The sequence below is a fragment of the Chiloscyllium plagiosum genome, unplaced genomic scaffold (assembly GCF_037043375.1).
Source record: "Chiloscyllium plagiosum isolate Xiang-an unplaced genomic scaffold, Cpla_swu_hap1 HiC_scaffold_18, whole genome shotgun sequence".
Classification (NCBI taxonomy): Eukaryota; Metazoa; Chordata; class Chondrichthyes; order Orectolobiformes; family Hemiscylliidae; genus Chiloscyllium; species Chiloscyllium plagiosum.
Genome location: NW_028270156.1, coordinates 34828639 through 34848956, shown reverse-complemented (window position 1 = coordinate 34848956; position 20318 = coordinate 34828639). Strand labels below are relative to the sequence as shown.

General features: G+C 39.9%; 1 protein-coding gene across 4 annotated transcripts in view; it reads right to left on the bottom strand.

Annotated features, from left to right (window-relative positions):
• Nucleotides 1–97: 97 nt before the first annotated feature.
• LOC122557749 (D(4) dopamine receptor-like) overlaps nucleotides 98–20318 on the bottom strand; it is a 44076-nt gene continuing 23855 nt past the window's right edge. Inside the window, exons 4-5 of one of the 4 annotated variants that reach the window (XR_015760145.1) lie at nucleotides 2913–2989; nucleotides 2088–2220 (exon numbers count right to left, since the gene is read on the bottom strand). Coding sequence is in view for 3 of the 4 variants with exons in the window: in XM_087996458.1 (XP_087852584.1) it covers nucleotides 2018–2220 (203 nt within the window). In the remaining variant the exon portion in view is untranslated. Of the gene's footprint in view, nucleotides 2221–2912; nucleotides 2990–3011; nucleotides 4340–20318 lie in introns of those variants that run through there. The other 3 variants (XM_087996458.1, XM_087996460.1, XM_087996461.1) reach the window with 3 other exon arrangements.

Here is a 20318-nt window from a genome sequence, read left to right as displayed (position 1 = left end):
GGTGTAAGTATCTGAATTGCTTGGAAATGCAGAGAGATGAACTTGCTGTCTGCATAGCTGACTCAGCATCGTTTCATTTTTCAATAATTCCACTGCACACAGTACAGAAATGTTTATTGACACAACCTTTACAGAATTATTATTATTAATCATACATTATCTGCACTCAGAGGGCAGCAGGACTTTATGCCCTGCAATGTAGAACCTCACAACTACCTGATAAAGAATCAGCATTCCGAAAGCTAGTGCCTCCAAATAAACCTGTTGGACTATAACCTGGTGTTGTGTGATTTTTAATTTTGTCCACCCCAGTCCAACACTGGCACCTCCACACCATGATTTAGACTGCTAATCCTTCTTGGAAATTGAAGGTAAGGCGTATAGATCCTTGCATGTGTGTGCTGCTCAAAGCATCAATAAATGTAATTTGTGGTACCGGAATGGAAGTCTGACTGCCTTACTCCTGTATTGCATAGTACTGCCAGATAAAGTTCAATAACCTCACCAGGCCTGACACACTACATGTCTAATCTTTCTTGCCTACCTGGGCAGCAACACAACCTTCAATCCTCATTGTAGCTACAGCAAAAGATTTCATTTACAACTTGATAGTAGCTCTGGACAAATGAAACACAGACTGTGTAGGAGCTGTCAGTGATCACAGATGCTTGATGATTATCAAGAAAGTTAGAGTCCATCCAAAAATTAAAAGTCAAATTTGAGACTGTCAATCAAAATAGCCATTTCATAGCTTTCACTGTATTTTGTATGGCGTTTATTTAAATTTACAAAGTGAATTACTTTACATGTGGTTAACAAAGTAAAATTGAACTCTAACATTTCAATTGGAGTGTGTAATGTTAACGTGACCATCTGTGTCAACAACACTTGTCAGGCCCATCAGTCATATCACATTGTAGTGAGGGATAGTCAGTCATATATTACTGATGTGATGGATTGTGATACATATCACACTGTCATGAGGGACAATCAATCATATCACACTATTCTGAGGGACAATAGGTCATATTACACTGTAGTGAAGGATGATCACTCATGTCAAATACAGTAAGGATGACCTATCATGTCATACAGTAATGCAGTGGCAAACTCATTATGTGAAAAGTTTTTTTGCAACATCTGTTAAGTTCCAAATGGCCTAGAAAATCCAGCTGAACTAAAACCCAAACACTGGCAGCAACACCTTGATTTCATTGGGTGAGTGTTATAAACACTTGTTCATCCTTTTGTCTGAATACTATGAAAACCATCAAACCTTTTAGGTGAGCTGTAACTCAGTGAATGGGCATCTTGCCTCTCATTCAGAAGGTTGTGGTTTCAAGTCAGTCCAAAGACTTGGGTCCTATAATCCAGGAATTCCCAAGGTTGTACTGAGGAGTGCTACACTGTTGGAGACAGTGTTGAGGGAGGGTTGCATTTCAGAGATGGCAGTACTATGGAGTACTGCCCTGCCAGTGGTGCTGTCTTTCAGGTGAGACAACAAACTGAGTTTCTGACAGTGCTTTCAGGTGGACGCAAAAGAGCCCATGGCTACTGTTGAAGAGTCAATACTTCTTCCACAACTACCAGCTTTAAAACAGATTATCTTGTGATAATAACAGTACTGTTTGTAGGCGCTTGCTGTGTGCTCAGAGAATGCCACATGTCCTACATTTGAACAGTGAAGACTTTTCAAAAGCACTTTGTTATGAACAGCTTTCGGGCATCCTGAGATTATAAAAGGTGCTACATAAATACAACTTCTTGCAAATTAGCACATTTTAAAAAGACCTTGAATTCCACTTAGTTTCCTGCATGGATTGCATGCAAGTGTTGGTCATTGTGCCTGTTGGGACTGATTTGTTTTCCTTCTGTTAATCTCCAAATGTGGAGATTCCTGACAGTTATGGTTAGTAGAAGATTGAATGTCACAGCAGGAAACCATTTTAATCATCTATATAAAACAAGCTACCAACACTATTTTATATATAAATCACTTCAATAGTAGAATTTCATGTCAGCAACAGGGGTGCAGAACCTTTCTGAAGAAGTTCCTGAATTCCATGTTGAAGATAGTGTAAATGATTGGATTAACAGCACTGTTGACATATCCGAGCCACGTTACGAAGTTGAGAAGATGAGGTGAAATGTGGCAGGTCTCACAAGTTGCTCTTGTTATATGGACCACAAAAAACGGAGTCCAACAAAAGAGAAAAGCACCTGAAATGAGAAGGAGAATCACTGAAGACAAGGAAAGAAACGTGTCTGTTGGAATTGTCTTTTTGGAGTGTGGGAAGATCACCCTTGTCATTGCTAACCGTAAATTAAGCATGTGATTTGCAAAGACAGCAATATCTGATTAGGATAATTCTTCCCAATGTGGGTGTTGGGACCGCAATTGAGGTTGCAAGCTAATATTTGGGGTTTGTGAATTCTGAGGTAGCAATGACTGTTCCCGTATCATGCTCACAGGTCTTTTCCTTCTGCTGTCCCCACACACTGAGGGGTCACAACAATTTGAGCCTCACAATGTGACTGCAGTGGGAAAAAGTTTAGGAAACACTGGATTAGGGATCAATCAATAGATGTTTGTGCTGCATATTGTCTCTGTTATTATACTAAATTGTAAATGTTTCCCGTTATATTCATGAAGAGGCTGAAAGTTAGAACAACTCAGATTAAGTCTCTAAAGGAATTTGTGGAACTCCATTCTGATCCTCACATTTCACAGACTTGTCAATCTTATTTGAATCAGTGGGTGATTTTATTGGAACTCGCTATCTGTGAGTATGATGGAAGTGGAGAAGATTAATGATTTCATAAGTAAATTGGATAGGCACCACAAGAAAATAAATCTGGACAATTATGCAGTAGAGTAGAGGGCCCTAATGGAATAATGGTCATGTCCCTACCTCTGGGCTCTTGAGTCCTGGGTTCAAGTTCAGAGTTGTGTAATTCTGCAACATTCACAGAATTATGTTTTCTGCATCTAAGTATAAATACATATCAAGAAAGGGAAGAGAAACAATTGAGCCCTGTAGAACATGCTAATAAAATCACAAAATCACCCCTAAATCATTCTACTTTCCTTGCTGTCACAAGAGTTTTGGATTCAACTTAATGTTTTTTTAAAAGTCATTTGTGGGATGTGGGTGTCACTGGCTGGCCAATATTTCTTGCCCGTCCCTAGTTGCCCTTGAGAAGGTGGTGGTGAGCTGCTGCCTTGAACCGCTGCAGCCCACCATTGGTTCTTGGATTACATAAATTTTGAACTTTCTGATTAATCTGTCACATGGAACCTTATTATCAAAAACTCAGCTTAAAATCTGTGTTGACTGCATTAAATATCATTACCCTCAACATTCCTTAAAAAGTTAATTCCTCAAAAAAATTCAGTGACAGTTAGATTCAAAGTTACCTTAACAAATCTACACTGATAATTCTGGATTAACCCATGCCCTCTAAATGACAATTTATACACTCAGAATTTTTTCAACTAATTTGCCTGACAATGGGGTTAGGCTGATTGGTCTCTAATCATACCTCTATCATTACCCTCCCTTTTAAAGCAACATGCTCCAATTATCAAGCACCACAGCTGTGTGAAAATCCTGCAGCCAGGGATCTTGAGCAGTTCCCTGCTATTTTTAGGTGTTTGATATTCCAAGATTTGTGACCTTGTGTAATCAAGCGGATTTGCAGGAAAACACATTTAATATCAAAATGTTTTCTGAGGACACTCCAAAAATTCATAATTTTAATTTTTCATTCTGAAAAATTGACAGAGTGTATTGACATGATCTCAACACGCACAAACATAGAAACTTGAATTACAGAAAGAACTATTCAGTCCATTGTGTTGTGCCGAATATCTCACAGATATCCAGTTAATTCCATTAAACTACAGTTCTTTCCCTGTAAAGCAGGATGCTTCCCTTGCAAGAATTTGTCCTATTCCTTTTTGAAAGTTATATTGAATCTTCAGCATCCTTCTATGCAGTAGCATTCAGGATCACAACAGGAAAACTTTCCTCATCACCTACCAAGTGTTAGTTGCTAACATTTGGAGAATGTGTGATTCATGATCAAACTGTGAGACATTCGCACCTTCTCAATTTCAGACAGGTTGCAACAGTATGTCTGCTCAGTACATTTCCATCGGTAAATTCAGTTTACCAAATCCAGGCTGGTTTTATGTCACTGAATAGGGATCAATCCTCATACAGTTGATGAAATGAACAAATAGCAGATTCAGGGGAAACTCTGGTCCAGTTTCTGCTTCTCATCCTTTAAACGAAAAGGTTTTAAAGAGGTGTAGTGAGACTCACATCAATTAGAGCTGAGAAAGTGAAAAGAAGACATTAATATCAAGGTGGAGAATCTTTTGAGGGAGCACCTTCTGGCCTATTGGACTGAATACTGAATTCAACAATTTTAGACCATAATTTAATTTTGTGTTCTTTTGATGGTTCACTTTATTCTACTTCTTAATCTCCTTACTTTGTATTCAATCAGTGACTATCTTGCCTGTCATACCTCCATACAAGCATCACGCATCCTTTGTTTCTTGTCTTGCCCCATTACCACTCATTCAGTTTGTATGGTGGTCATAGGCAAGAAGGAAAGTGGAGTGAAGGGAAATGGGATCGGAAATCTCTCATCTTCTTTCAGCTGCTAGGGTTCCTGAGACCTGGAAAAATCAACTCCCTCAGATTCAGTTTAAAAAACAGAGGTCAAATATGAACATTGAACATGAAGCCTCGTTAACATATTTATAAGAACAATCTACCTCCTGCATAGGCTTGTTGTCTATTCCTTCCCCCTTCTACTTGTAATGTCCCATGAAACTAATGTCCCACAGGATCCAAATGACCCTTTTTGAGGGAGTAAAATTATTTCCAATCAACCTAGATTTATTAAATATAAACTAATTTTACAATTCATTTTTCAGGGGATAATATTGGGTTCAATTCTAAAATCAGAATGCTTCAATACGACATCTCTCTGAATTACAAATTTGAAATTGCATAGCACAGCAAGGACGCTATTTGGTCCACTGTGCCTGTATTGACTCTTTGTAGGAGCTATTCATTGAGCCCTGCTTGCATGTACTTTACCCCACAGTCCAACAAGTTCATGTTAATTTTTCCTCTATTGCTCTTTCAGGCAGCACATTTCAGATTGTAACAAATTGTTATGTGAAAATGTTTCTTTATGTTCCTCCAGATACTTTGCCAATCATTTTGTATTTATATATTCTGGTTATTGATCCTCCTGCTACTGGGAACAATTTTTCCTTCTTTATTTTATCAAAGTCCTTCCTTATTTTGAAGACATCCTTTAAATCTCCCATTAATCTTTCCTGTTATCAAGAAAACAATCCTAAGTTCTCCACATAAACCAAGTCCACCCTTCCAAGATCCATTCCAAAGCCATTGATATCCTTCCTAAAGTGTAACCTTAGAATTGAAAACAATACTCCAACTGAGGCTTCCTTACTTTTGTACTCAATGCATAGGCTTAGAAAGTCAACAAGTTCAACAGCTTTTTATAAAAGTATGTACATTCATCCTAAGCTTCTCTGTTCCTCCGCCCACTTTAACATGTTGCCATTAGTTTATATTCCACCTCCTCATCCTTCTTTCCAAAAGGTGTCACTTCAAACATCTCTATTTCACCTGAGATATATCTACCAGTTTCACCAATCTACCTAACGCACTGAAGCCTCTAAATATCTTCCTCTGTTTTGGACATTTCTGGCTTCTGAGTTCAAACTTTGAACTTATGTTCTGTTTACCCAAGTTCAGGTTATCATTCTATAATCAAACAATAGTGTTCCAATACTAATCCCTGTCAAATGCCACTGTATATTTCCTTTAAGTCTGAACTACGATTGTTCACCACTATTTTCTTCTTTCTGTCTCAGACAATTTTGTATCCACATTGCCAGTGTCTCTTCAATCCCAAAGATCTTAACTTTGTTAACACATCTATTATATCGTATTTTGTCAAACACCATTTGAAAATCCATATGCAGAACATCACACACACTAAACAAAAAAACTCAAGTGTGGATACTAGAAATCTGAAACAAAAACAAAAATTGCTTGCAAAACTCAGCAGGTCTAACAGCATCTGTGGAAAGAAAGCAAAGTTAACATTTGGATCCAGTGACCATCCTTCAGAACCCAACTACACTATCCTCATGCACTGTCCCTTTATGCTATCAAAAGGTTCAATCAAGTCAATCAGGCATGACTTTTCATTACTGACTATCATCTATTAATCCTGTAATCTTTAACTCCTAATCAGTACTTCAATAGGGAACATAATATTCTAAATTAACCCTGCTCTTCCTACCATTATCAACATGAATCTGGAGTGCTAGATTAACTCATAAATGAGAGGATGGGGAAGCAAAGTTAAGGAAAATCAGCCAAAATCTTCTTGAGTGGTGATGCAGATTTCTTCTAATTGTGATAAAATGAATGAGGAACAAATCTATCCTAAGATTTTACCTAATATTGGCAATCGTCATCTTTGCAAATGTTGGGGTTTACCAAAATGTCACGGCATTTTTGTAAACCAATATTAATGGAATGATTTATTTTAAGTTTGATGTCCATGGATTAGAAGCTATTACAATGTATGAAGAGGGATTGATACAAAATTGTAGGGATTACTGGACAAATAATACTACATGAGAGGTTTTAAATGCCATTTATAAAATAAATGGTACAAGTAGAAAACTTAATGCAAAGTAAGTGATATTAAGTCACTCTGGCCTCTATGTAAAAAAAAAATTCCTACTAAATATTAAATATACAAAGTGTCATGGAGTACATTTCTAGCTCCAACATTTTCTGTGTTGGAATCCCAGTGTCAGCCACTGAGTGTGTGAAAAACAATATTAGACCTTTGACTTCCAGTAGCTCAGCTCAGTTTTGTAAAGAGGAGAAGAACCTGATTGAATTTTTGAAGAGATTACAAAACTAACAGACAGGAAAATATCTATGTATATTATTTATATCAACTTCCAGAATGTATTTGATAATATTCCTCCTAAAACTGAGTTAGTTAAGTTTGTTGCTCGAGGAAGTGAAAGCGAATTATTGGCTTGGTTAAGAAACTTGACTGTGTGACACAAGGCAGAGAGCAGGTAGTCCAATTGGCAGGATGTGACTGTGGGTATTCTGCAAAGATCTGTGCTGGTGATTTCAATATTCATCTAGATAATGGAATAGAAAGCCACATATGCAAGCAATGGAGATGGAAGTGTAAAATTCCAAAGAGATATTGATAAAGTGATTGGAGAAATGGATTTTAATATAGGCAAATGTGAGTTCATTCACTTTAGACTTCAAGAAGGACAAAGCAGGCTACTTGCTAAATAGTGAAAAGCTAGAAACAGAGTAGTTCCGAAGAGACTCTGGAGTCCAGGTACATTATATCAAAATGCTGGCCTTTATATCTAGAGGACCAGAAAATCAGGAATACGGGTTATGCTACAGTTATACAAAGCCCTGGTTAGAATCCATTTGGATTACTGTGAACAATTCTGGGCATCACACTCAGGACTATATTAACCTTGGATGGAATGCAATGTAGATTTATCAGAGCATCAGCTGCACTCCAAGAAATAAATTAAGAGATTATACAAATAGGTAAATATTCCCCAGATTTTAGAAATTTAATGGTTGATATAATCAAGATTTTCATTATTTTCAAGATATTGAGGGGCTCTGATACAATAGATAAATCAAGGGACTGTTTCCACTGATTGGAGTGTCAAAGACTATAAACTTGGAGTCATGGACTCACTATGCTACAAAGAAGGCTATTTTGTCCACTGAGTACATGTGAGCACAATCCAATGCCCCAGTCTATTCCTAAATATTGGTAAAAACAATGACTGCAGATGCTGGAAACCAGATTCTGGATCAGTGGTGCTGGAAGAGCACAGCAGTTCAGGCAGCATCCGACGAGCAGCGAAATCGACGTTTCGGGCAAAAGCCCTTCATCAGGAATAAAGCTATCTAATCAATGAGTTCAAAGATGTTATTACATGACTGGAGCAAATGGGATGTGAACCCAAGCCTCCTGGTCTAGAGATAGGGACACTACCACTGCACTACTTGAGCCCCATTCCATGCTATCCCTGAAGCCTGCTAATTTATTTCTCTCAGGTACCTATACAATTTTCATTGGAAATTGTTGATCACCTCCAACAATTCTGTGGGCAGCAAGTTTCAGATACATCGCCTAAAAATCATCTAAAATTAGAAACAATTCTACAGACACAGTAGTTGAAGTTTGGGACTCTTACGTGAACGACAAATGATGCTAGTTCAGTGTTAAATTTATTACAAGATTGATTGATTTTTGCGATTCAAAGGTATTAAAAGATATTGAGGCAAATGTGGATTTTGAGAGTTAGGTACAGACGGATCTCAGACTGGAGTCCGAGATGAAGCACACAAACACACGTTGACTCATGCAAAGCTTACACAACGTAATGGTCTATAAAGTGAAGCCGAGTAGATTTGCTGACAGCAATGCATCCCTCCCCTGTGAGCTTATTGCGGTTTATGCTCATTTTGGACCGAAAGTCAGTGAAATTATATTACCTGCCCCGAAACCCTTGAGTCTACCTGTACCCACTGTCACTGCTGCAGACGTCAGATCGGCCTTTTTGTGAGTGAACCCACGGAGAGTGACTGGCTTGATGGGAGTCCCTGACCATGCACTCAGATCCTTCCCGGATGTTAGTAATAACACACATCAGATCCAGCCTTCCAGATTGCCTTCGTCCACCACTATTCATCTCCTATCGCAACAGATCCCTGGAACATCTGAATAACAAGGACACCTACATCAGGTTCCTACTTATTGACTTTAGCTCTGACTTCAACAGCATAATTCCAACTAAACTCATCTCCAAACTCCAAGACCTAGGACTCCACTCCCCCCCTCTACAACTGGATCCTCAACTTCCTGACTCACAGACTGCAATCAGTAAGGACCGGTGACAACACCTCCTCCTCAACATTGGTGTTTCTAATTACTCAGCCTCTTACTATACACTTTATACACTCACAACTATGTGACCAAATTCTACTCAAACTCCACTTACAAATTTGCTGATGACACCACTGTAGTGGATCGAATCTTAAACAAAGACGAGATAAAGTTCAGGAAAGAGATTCACAACTTAGTGGTATGATGTAGAGACAACAATCTGTCCCTCAATGTCAGCAGAATGAAGGAACTGGTCATCGATTGCAGAAAGCGGTGTGGAGGACACACCGCTGTCTGTATCAGTGGTGCTGATGTAGAGATAATCAAGAGCTTCATGTTCCTAGGAATAAATATCACCAACAATCTGTCCTGGTCCAGTCACATTGACGATACAGTCAAAAAGCACATCAACTCCTCTACTTCCTCAGAAGGCTAAGAAAATTTGGCATGTTCACAATGACTATGACTAATTTTTATATTTGCACCATAGAAAGCATCTTATCTGGATGTGTTACAACTTGATATTGCAACTGCCGTGCCCAAGAATGCAAGAAAATTACAGAGAGTTATGAACGCAGTCCAGTCCATCATGAAAGCCAGCCTTCCTTCCATCGACTCCATCTGTACTTCTTGCTGCTTTGGGAAAGCTGCCAACATAATCAAAGATCCGTCCCACCCCGGTTACATATTCTCTTCCACCTTCTTCCATTGGGCAGAAAATATAAAAGTTTGAAAATGCGTACTAACAGATTCAAGAACAGCTTCTTCTTTGCTGTCATCAGATTTTTGAATGGCCCTCTCATTTATTAAAATTGATCTTTCTCTGCAGCTGTAACACTATATTCTGCATTCTGTTCCATTACCCTTATATACATATGTAAGATATGATTTGTTTGGATAACACACAAAACAATACTTTTCACTGTATCTTGGTACTTGACAATAATCAATCAAATCCAATTTTATAAAAATGTAAGGACAATCCTGGAAGATTGAATAGCCTTCTCCTTTTCCAGTGTTGCTGGATTGATCGACTGACTAAATACCTAATTTCTAAAACAATTCATGTTGCTGCAGAATTTCACAGGTAAGTGAACCAAAGCAAAGCTGAGAAGTGAATGTGGGAGACATGATCACAATATAACACAGTTTGAGTTAATGATTCAGAATTACAGATAATACAATGACCAAGCTAATGGATTAGTGAAAACAGCCAACTCTGTGGGAACAGCAAAGCAATGAAAGGAGATAAAACAATACAAAATATTTTCAGACAAATATACTAATGTTAAAAAGGGAGATCAATAGAGTTCAAGTGTAATATCTGAACAAACTAACCATGTCTGAAATACAATTTATAAGCAAAAAGATACCCTCACTCCCTTTGATAGCCTATTCAATCTAATCCCACTCTCCTCCTAATTTCCAAGTCCTTTAACATCCCATCCAGTCTATTACTACATTTCCCATGTCCTCTAGCATTTAATAGCCCACATTGTTGATTAATTAACTTCCCTGTCACCCCTGTCCCTCTTCAGTGAATTTCTCTTTCTAATAACAACCTACAATGAAACCCCTTTTAACATTCCCTCAGAAAATAAAGTTACAGGAACAATATCATCGTACCTTAAAATGTGTTCTGAAACAGGTAACTAGGGAAATTAAAATAAGTCATTTCAATAAAAAGCTAGTATCAGTGATGGTGACTGTGGAAATATTGCATTTTATTAAAAAAAACTCAACTGGTTCATGAGAGTTCTTTACAGAAGGAATTATGTCAACCTTAACCTGGTCTGGCCTACACGTGACTCCAGATACTCAACAATGTGGTTGACTCTTAATTGTACTTTGATCTGGTCGAGGAAACCATTTAGTTGTATTCAGAAAGGTGGCTCACCATCACCTCTCCAAGAGTAAATACAAATGAACAATGATTTCCGGTTTTACTGATACCCATAGTCTGTAAATGCTTGGGGGCAAGGGGGGGATCATACCTGCTTACTTGGACCTGGACCTGATTATGCTCCCGTGTAACAATCAGAGAGTGACAATGTGGATGCAATTTTTGCTAACGTGCCATTTTTCTCCTTCATAATTTCTCTCTGTGATGTGAGCATTGCTGGCTGGACCAGTATTTAAGGCACACTCCTAATTTCTCCTAAATTTCTGGATGTAGGTTTGCTCGCTGAGCCGGAAAGTTAATTTTCAGATGTTTCGTCACCATACTAGGTAACATCTTCAGTGAGCCTCCAGATGAAGCCCTGGTGTTAGATCCTACTTTCTATTGATATGTTGGGTTTCCTTTGATTGGTGATGTTATTTCCTGTTGTGACATCATTTCCTATGGTGATGACATTTCCTGTTCTTTTTCTCAGTGGGTGGTAAATAAGATCCAAGTCAATGTGTTTGTTGATACAGTTCTGGTTAGAATGCCATGCTTCTAGGAATTCTCGTGCGTGTCTCTGTTTGGCTTGTCCTAGGATGGATGTGTTGTCCCAGTCGAAGTGGTGTCCTTCCTCATCCGTATGTAAGGATACTAGTGAGAGTGGGTTTTTTTGTGGCTAGTTGACAAGCAAAAGCATACAGACAACAGCAAAACTAATGTAATTTACAAAGTACCTTGTAAGAAGTGTAACAAATACTACATTGGACAAATAGGCAGAAACTACATGAACATCAACTAGGATCCCATTTATCACCCCCTGAAAAAAAGAACAGGAAATCACCATAGGAAATGATGTCACCATAGGAAATGACATAACCAGCCCAAGGAAACCCAACATATAAATAGAAAGCGGGCTACACCACCAGTGCTTCATCCAGAGGCTCACTGAATATGTTACCTCGTATGGTGACGAAATGTCTGAAAATAAACTTTCCAGCTCAGCGAGAAAACCTACATCCAGAACTTCAGCCTGAGCTACAAATCTTCTCAAAACTCACAGCGGTGGTGAGCTGCCTTTTGAACTATTGCACCCATGACATTTAGGTACGTGACTAGGAAGGGAGGTCCAACAATAGTGAAGGAGCGACGATATTGTTCCAAATCAGGATGGTGTGCAATCTGGAGTGGACATTAGAGTCAGTAATATGATACTCACTATATACCAGTAGTTTTGATAACTTATTAAACTCTCAGAGGTAGATTTCTATCACTGATACCTAGACAGTGATCTGGTTGACATCTCATCCAAAAAACAATAGTTAAAAAAGTTTTAATTGAACATCTTACTCTATGCATTTCCTTGATACGACAGTTGTTCCGCTGATAGATCTTATTGTAATCTTTTCAGAAAGCTGTTTACAGGGCAGCACGATGGCTCAGTGGTTAGCACTGCTGCCTCACAGCACCAGGGACCCAGGTTTGATTCCAGCCTCAGGCGAATGTCTGTGTGGAGTTTGCACATTCTTCCCGTATCTGTCTGGGTTGGCTCCAGTTTCGTCCCATAGTCCAAAGATATGCAGGTCAGGTGAATTAGCCAGGCTAAATTGCCTATAGTGTTAGGTGCATTAGTCAGAAGGAAATGGGTCTGGGTGGGTTACTCTTCGGAGGGTCGGTGTGGATTTGTTGGCCCGAAGGGCCTGTTCCACACTGTAGGGAATTTAATCTATATGTCAAAGTGAGAGGGTCCTTGAGACAATTCACTCTAATTGTGCATTTGGTGTCACAACCCAAATCTAATCAACATTATACTACCTGACGATTTGCCATGAATCATAGAAACCGTACAGTGTGGAAGCAGGCCATTCAGCCGATCAAGTCCACACCAGGTTTTCAAAAAGCATCCCACCAGACCCACACCACCCCTGTAACCCTGTATTTCCTTTGGCTAATCCACCTAGCCTGCATATCTTTGGACAGTGAGAGGAAACTAGAGCACCTGGAGGAAACCCGAATGGGGAGAATATGCAAACTCCGCACAGATAGTCGCCTAAAAGTGGAACTGAATCCAGGTCCCTGGCGCTGTGAGGCAGCAGTGCTAACCACTGAGTCACTGTGCCACTCATGCACAGACAAGAATCCAAACTGCTCTTACACCTACTTGCCTTTTCACAGTTGGTCTCTGGAGATCGGTCTCTGACAGACTCAGTGCAACAAACATGTAATAAATAATGTAATTGTTCGTTGTTCATACCATTACAAAAACTGAATTGTTAAAGGGGGTTAGCAAGGATTTGATCTTAATTTAGCATTATGCTGGCGGAGATAAGCTGCTGCATTGTCCTTTGGAAGCTAAATATGGAATAATGTGTGATGTTCAGGAATTCTACACTCATGAGCCACACAAAATGCTATACTTTATCGCAGAACCATTCGTTTATGTTACAAATTTGAATGCCCTCCAGAATGACAAACAAGCTAACATTCTGTTTTACAACTTTCAATCATTAATACCCTGTAGTTTTGTGTTTAGAAAGCTGGTTAATGAGATTAACCCAGCTCAAGCTAATGCTGCCTGATATCTTGAGAAAGATCACCTCATGTGACAGTGACAAACAGTCATGTGATTTATTTTTGGTAAACTCCTGGTCTCATTGATTTAATTTGAACAGCACACCAGGGAGTCAGTCCTTATCTTCTCCTTCCATTACGCTGCTGGACTCAGCCAGCTTGTCCCATGACAATGAAGCAGATTTCCCCAGTTTGCAGTAAAGAACCATTCCCCAGTTGTTCTGCAATATCTGCTAATACCTGAGCTATAGCAACCTCAATCACAGCCAGAATGCATCAATGTTTGTCGGTTCAACATGTTCTGTGGGAGGAATGGGTGAATTTATTGGTTGGGTGGAATGGTTTGTTTCAACTTTCTTATCAAGGAGCTAAGTATAGAAATAACAATATCCAAATGTAAAACAAACAAAAGGAGAGATTGCTGGAAAGGCTCAGCAGGTCTGGCAGCATCTGTGACGATAAATCCAGAGTTAACTTTCATTTCTTGCCACATGCTGCCAGACCTACTGCACTTTTCCAGCAATCTCTATTTTTGTTGCTGATTTACAGCATCCATAGTTCTTTCGATTTTTAATATACAAATGTGACCCTCTCCCAATGATTTTCAAATCACTTTCCTGTCTGTAACTAAGACTGCCTAATTCCACCTCTGAAACCACCTGACTCAGCACATCTGTTGCTGAAACTCTTCGTTCACCTAACTCTCAGTCATCCAAAGCTCTGTGCTCTAATTCACACCGACCTTCATTTACCCATTACCTGCTTACTGAACTACATTGGCAACATCTTAATTTCAAAATTCTCATGCATGTTTTTAATCCTTCCACAGTCTCACTCCTCCCTACCTCCCTATCTCTGTAATCTTCCTAGGCCCAACACCTGTGTCCTCTTCCGGGTTGCCTCATGCCCATTCCCGATTTTATTAGCTCTATCATTTGCAGACTCCGGAATTCCGGAATTCCTACTCTCTCTCTGTCACTCTGTCCTTCTTTAAGACTCTTCTTAATTTGATGAAGTTTTTCACTAATATCTCCTTCCTTGGTGATAATTTTTGTTGATGACACTCCTGCAAAATTCCGAGAAATAGTTTAGTGTATTAAAGGCACTATGACAATGCCAGTGGTTGGTGTGATCTGTTCTTGCTATTTTTCTACAGGATGGGGAATCTGCGCTGGCTGTCAGCTATATCCTTTGGAGTTCCTCCTCCAGCATGTTCACAATTGGGAATTTCACCCGGTGAGCAGGGTTGGGAGTAAGTGAAGCAAATACCATTCAATGCTTCATGGGCAATGATGTTCTAACACTGCAGCACTCATAGATAACATAGAAACATAGAAAAACAGGAGCAGAAGTGGTTCTTTCCATAAGACCATAAGATTTAGGAGCTGAATTCATCCATTCAGCTCGGGTCTGATAGGTTTCTCAACCTCATTCTTCTGCCTTCTCCCTGTAACCATTGATTCCCTGACTAATCAAGAACCAACATATCTCTGTCTTAAATATACTCAATGACTTGGCCTCCATAGCCTTCTGCAGCGATACATTCCACATATTACCTACCTTTGGCTGAAGAAATTCCTCCCAATCTCAGTTCTCTTTACTCTGGAGCTGTGACCTCATCTCTCTTATTAGTTGCAACATCTTCTCCATGTCCACTGTCTGTAGACCTCTCAATATTCTGTAAAGCCTTTTAAGACTGCTCATCATTCATTATGATGATGGCTGATAATCCAACTCAATAGCCTGTTCTTGCTTTTTCCCCATATCCTTTGATCCCTTTAGCCCAAGTGCTATATTCAATCCTTCTTGAAATTATACAATGTTTTGGCCTTGATTTCTTTCTGGGGTAGCAAAGTCCACAGACTCACCGCTCTCTGGGTGAAGAAAATTCTCATCTCAGTCCTAAATGGTTTAGACTGTGACCCCTGTTTGTAGACTGACCCCGACATCAGTGACATCCTTCCTGCATCTACCCCCTGTTTCATTCTGTTGGAGTTTTATAGGTATCTATGAGATCCCTACCCCCACATTCTTCTAAATTCCAGCAAATATAATCCCAAATGATTCAAACTCTCCTCACACCACAGTCCTGCCAACCCAGGAATCAGCCTGGTAAACACTCACCGCATACCCTCTATAGCATTCTTCCTCAGATGAGGACACCAAAGCTGCACACAGAATTCCAGATGGTCTCAACAAAGGCCTGTAAAATTTGAGCATGACATCTGTGTTCCTGTACTTGAATCCTCTTGCAATGAAGATCCACATAACATTTGCTTTCTATGCTGTCTGCTGCACCTGCATGCTTACCTTCAGTGACTGGTGTACAAAGACACCTAGATCTCTTGCACATTCCCTTCTCTCCAATTATAGCCATTCAAATAATCATCTGCATTTCTGTTTTGGCTACCACTTTTGTTTCCTGCCTGTCAACCAGTTTTCCATCGATCTCAATCCCAGGTGCTTTCATTTTACATACTTATCTCTTATAAGGGACTTTGTTGAAAGCCTCCTGGAAGTCCAAGTAAACCACATCCACTTACTCCCTCTCCTCAACTCTACTAGTTACATTCTTGAAGAATTCCAGCAGATTTGCCAAGCATGATTTCTCTTTTATAAATCTATGACGACCCTGTCTGATCTTGCCACTGTTTCTAAGTGCTATTAAATCTTTTAAAATGGACTCTAGCATTTTTCTCACTAATGGCATCAGGATGACTGGTCTATAATTCTCAGTTTTCTCTCCAGCTCCCTTTTTAAATAGAAGGATTATATTAGCTACCCACCAGTCTATAAGAACTGTTGGAATATTGGGTGCAATTCTGATCTCCTTCCTATCAGAAAGATGTTGTGAAACTTGAAATGGTTCAGAAAAGATTTACAAGGATGTTGCCAGGGTTGGAGGATCTGAGCTGCAGGGAGAGGCTGAACAGGCTGGGGCTGTTTTCCCTGGAGCGTCGGAGGCTGAGGGGTGACTTTATAGAGGTTAACAAAATTATGAGGGGCATGGATAGGATAAATAGGCAAAGTCTTTTCCCTGGGGTCGGGGAGTCCAGAACTAGAGGGCATAGGTTTAGGGTGAGAGGGGAAAGATATAAAAGAGACCTAAGGGGCAACATTTTCACACAGAGGGTGGTACGTGTATGGAATGAGTTGCCAGAGGATGTAGTGGAGGCTGGTACAATTGCAACATTTAAGAGGCATTTGGATGGGTATATGAATCGGAAGGGTTTGGAGGGATATGGGCTGGGTGCTGGCAGGTGGGACTAGATTGGGTTGGGATATCTGGTTAGCATGGACGGGTTGGACCGAAGGGTCTGTTTCCATGCTGTACATCTCTGTGACTCTATGACTGTAACTGCTCCTATAGAATCTAGGAAGATGCTCACCAGTGTAACCACGTTTCTAGGGACACTTCCTTACATACTCTGGAAAATAAATTACCAGGACGTGGAGATTTATTAGCTTTCAATTCCATCGATTTTCCTACACCATTTCCCGAACAATGTTATTTCTTTCAGTTCCTCTGTCACACTAAACTCTGCGTTTCCCAATATTTCTGGTCTGTTATTTGTATTCTCCTTTGTGAACTCAGAACCAAACTGTGTATTTAGTTGGTCAACCACTTCTTTGACGTCTGTTATAAATTCCCCCATTTCTGATTGTAAGGGACCTACATTTATCTTCACCAATCCTTTTCTCTTCACATACCAACAGAAATTTTAAAATCAGTTTTTATGTTTCCCACAAGCTTACTCATGTCCTCCCATTCTTCGTCAATCTTTTTGTCCTCCTATGCTGAATTATAAACTGCTTCCACTTCTCAGATCAGGGTTTTTTTCTGACTAATTTGCATGCCTCTTCCTTGGATTTAATGCTATCTATAATTTCCCTTATAAGACGTAGTTTGGCTACTTTCTGGTTTTACTTTTGCACTAGACAGGAATTAAACCATTGTTGCAGTTTACCAATGTGCTCTTTGAACGTTTGCCCTCATCTTTTCACTGCCATCCCTTTAAGCAATGTTTCTTAATCTATCATAGCCAACTTGTTTCTCATACTATCATAGTTTGCTTTATTTAGTTTCAGGACCCTAGTCTCCAAATCAACTACGTGACTCTCCAACTGGATTCAAGATTCTTGAATATTATGGTCGCTCATCCCAATGGGCCTTGCACAACTAGATTATCAATTAGACCTTTCTGATTATGCAACACCCAGGCTAGAGTGGCCTATTCTCCAGTTGGTTCTTCTATGTACTGATACTGAATGAACCTTCCTCTGCAGTAAAGAATTCCACAGATTATCTACCTCTGAATAAATTCATCTTCATCTCTGTTTTAAACGTCCAGCCACTTACTCTGAGATTTTGCTCTCTGGTCCGAGACTCTTCCACAAGGGGAAACAACCTCCTTGAATCTACCCTGTTAAGTCCCTAACAATCTTGATTTGGAGGAGCTGGTCTTGGCCTGGGGGTGTACAAAGTTAAAAATCACACAACACCAGGTTATAGTCCAACAGGTTTATTTGGAAGCACCAGCTTTCGGAGCGCTGCTCCTTCATCAGGTGGTTGTGGAGTATGAGATCGTTCGACCTTAAGGGCTGAAGGAGCAGTGCTCTGAAAGCTAGTGTTTCCAAATAAACCTGTTGGACTATAACCTGGTGTTGTGTGATTTTTAACCTAAGAATCTTGCATGTTTCAATAAGGTTGCCCCTCATTTTTCTAAATTCTAATGAGTACAGGCCAAACTTATTTAAATTCTCCTCATAGACAGTCCCTCGACACTCGGTATTAGCCTAGTGAACATTCTATGGCCCTGCTTCCAATGCCAGTGTATTTTTCTTTATATTAGAGCCCAAAACTGTTCACAGTTTTCCAGTTGTGATCTAGGAATGGTCTAACTAAGCAGAACCTCCTGATTTATATTCTCCAATTTCTTTGAAAGAAAGGCCAACATTCCATTTGCTTTCCCTATTGCCCATTGAACTTGGATGCCAGCTTTTTGTGATTCTTGGTTGAGGGCTTCCAAATCTCTCTGTTCTATAAAATAAAATAAAGGACTGCAGATTCTGGAAATCTGAAACAAAAGCAGAACTTCCAGATCTGCTGAGGATTCTCCAACAACTTTTATTTCTAATTCCTTTGTTCTATAGCTTTCTGCAGTCTTTCTCCATTTAAATAATATTCTAGCTCCTTTATTCTTTCTGACAAAACAAAAACTCACATTATATTCCAACTGCCAAGTTTTTGTCTACTTGCTTAACTGTCTAAGGCCCTCTGCAGACTCTTTGTCTCATCCTCACCACTTAACTTTCCACCTATTTTTGCATCATTTGCAAACTTAGCTATAATACATTTACTTTCCTCATCGAAGTCACTCATACATATTGTAAATAATTGTGGTCCCTGCACTGGTACATGTGCACTCCACTAGTTACTGGTTGCCATTCTCAAAATGCCCTTCATCCCAAATCTCTGCCTTCTGTTCGATAGCGAATCCTCTATCCAAGCTAATATACAACCTCTAACACATAGACTCTTCTCTTATTAATCGACTTATGTATGGTACCTTCCCAAACACCTTCTGAAAATCCAAATATATTACATTCAATGCTGTCCCTTTATCTCACCTGCTTGTTATCTCAAAGAATTCTAGTAAATTTGTCAGGCATGATTTCCCTTTAATGAAGTGATGCTAACTCAACTTGATCATATCAGGTGAGAGTGTGGTGCTGGAAAAGCACAGCAGCATCCGAGGAGCAGGAAAATCGATGCCTCGGGCAAAAGCTCTTCTTGTATTTGTAAATACTCTGCTATTAGTAATGTTAAGCCAACTGGTCTGCAATTACCTATTTTTTGTCTCTGTCCCTTTTTACGTTGGCACTTGACACTTTTGCAGAATCTAAGGATTCTTGCAAGATTACTGCCAGTGTATCCACTATCTCCTAAATATCTTAGGATGCATCCCTAGCGAATTTCAGCCTTATTAGTTTCCCTCGCACCTTCTTGTTGTGCTCCCTCAATACTACATTTTCACAGTGGATTTGATGGGTGAATTTTACACTCTGCTGTTTGAATGTAAAATCTATTGGGTGAACATCCCGTTGTCTATTTTCCCATCCATGACCGCTACAAAAATCTACGTTGGGCTGTGGGGTGAGGATTTACAGGAGACGTGTCAGACAATTTTGGGCCGATTCAAATCATTAAGTGTCTAATACATTAAACGCCACTGCCAATATTTTATTGGCAGTGGGGGATGGCCCACACATTGCGAGAAGCCTGACAGTTTTTGCTACGCATGCTGACATCAGACAGGATATACCAACCTCCTTTGAGGAGCCGCAAAGCCCATTGGAGTCATCCTTTTTTAATCTCCCTCTTTGGCTTCTTGAATCTAGCCCCTCAGCGCTTCCTCACTGAGACATCTGATTCCAGATATATCTGGGCTCCCAAGCACTGGGGACTATCTGTGGTCCCACTTGTGACCAGCCCTCCTGGTGGCAGTGTGGAACTACAGAGTGCTGGCCATCTGATTGGCCCAGTGCTTTCTGAGGCAGGACTGTTACCAAGTTGGCGCACAAGTCTCGCCTTAAAGCAATCTATGCTGCTCCCAGTGCAACATTGCAGCCATTGGGATGGTGGGCAGGATTCTCCCAAAATTCCAGCTGGGAGGGGGAGGGAAATGCATGCCCATTATGCAGCGCTGTCATAGGACATAAACTTGTGAGTTAAAGCTTCGCAACCTGCCTGACCAATATATGGGCACAACAGTCATAAACTACCGCATAGGGTTTGGATTGACGGTCCTGAGAAAATATGTCTCATTGTAATCAGCACTCAGTA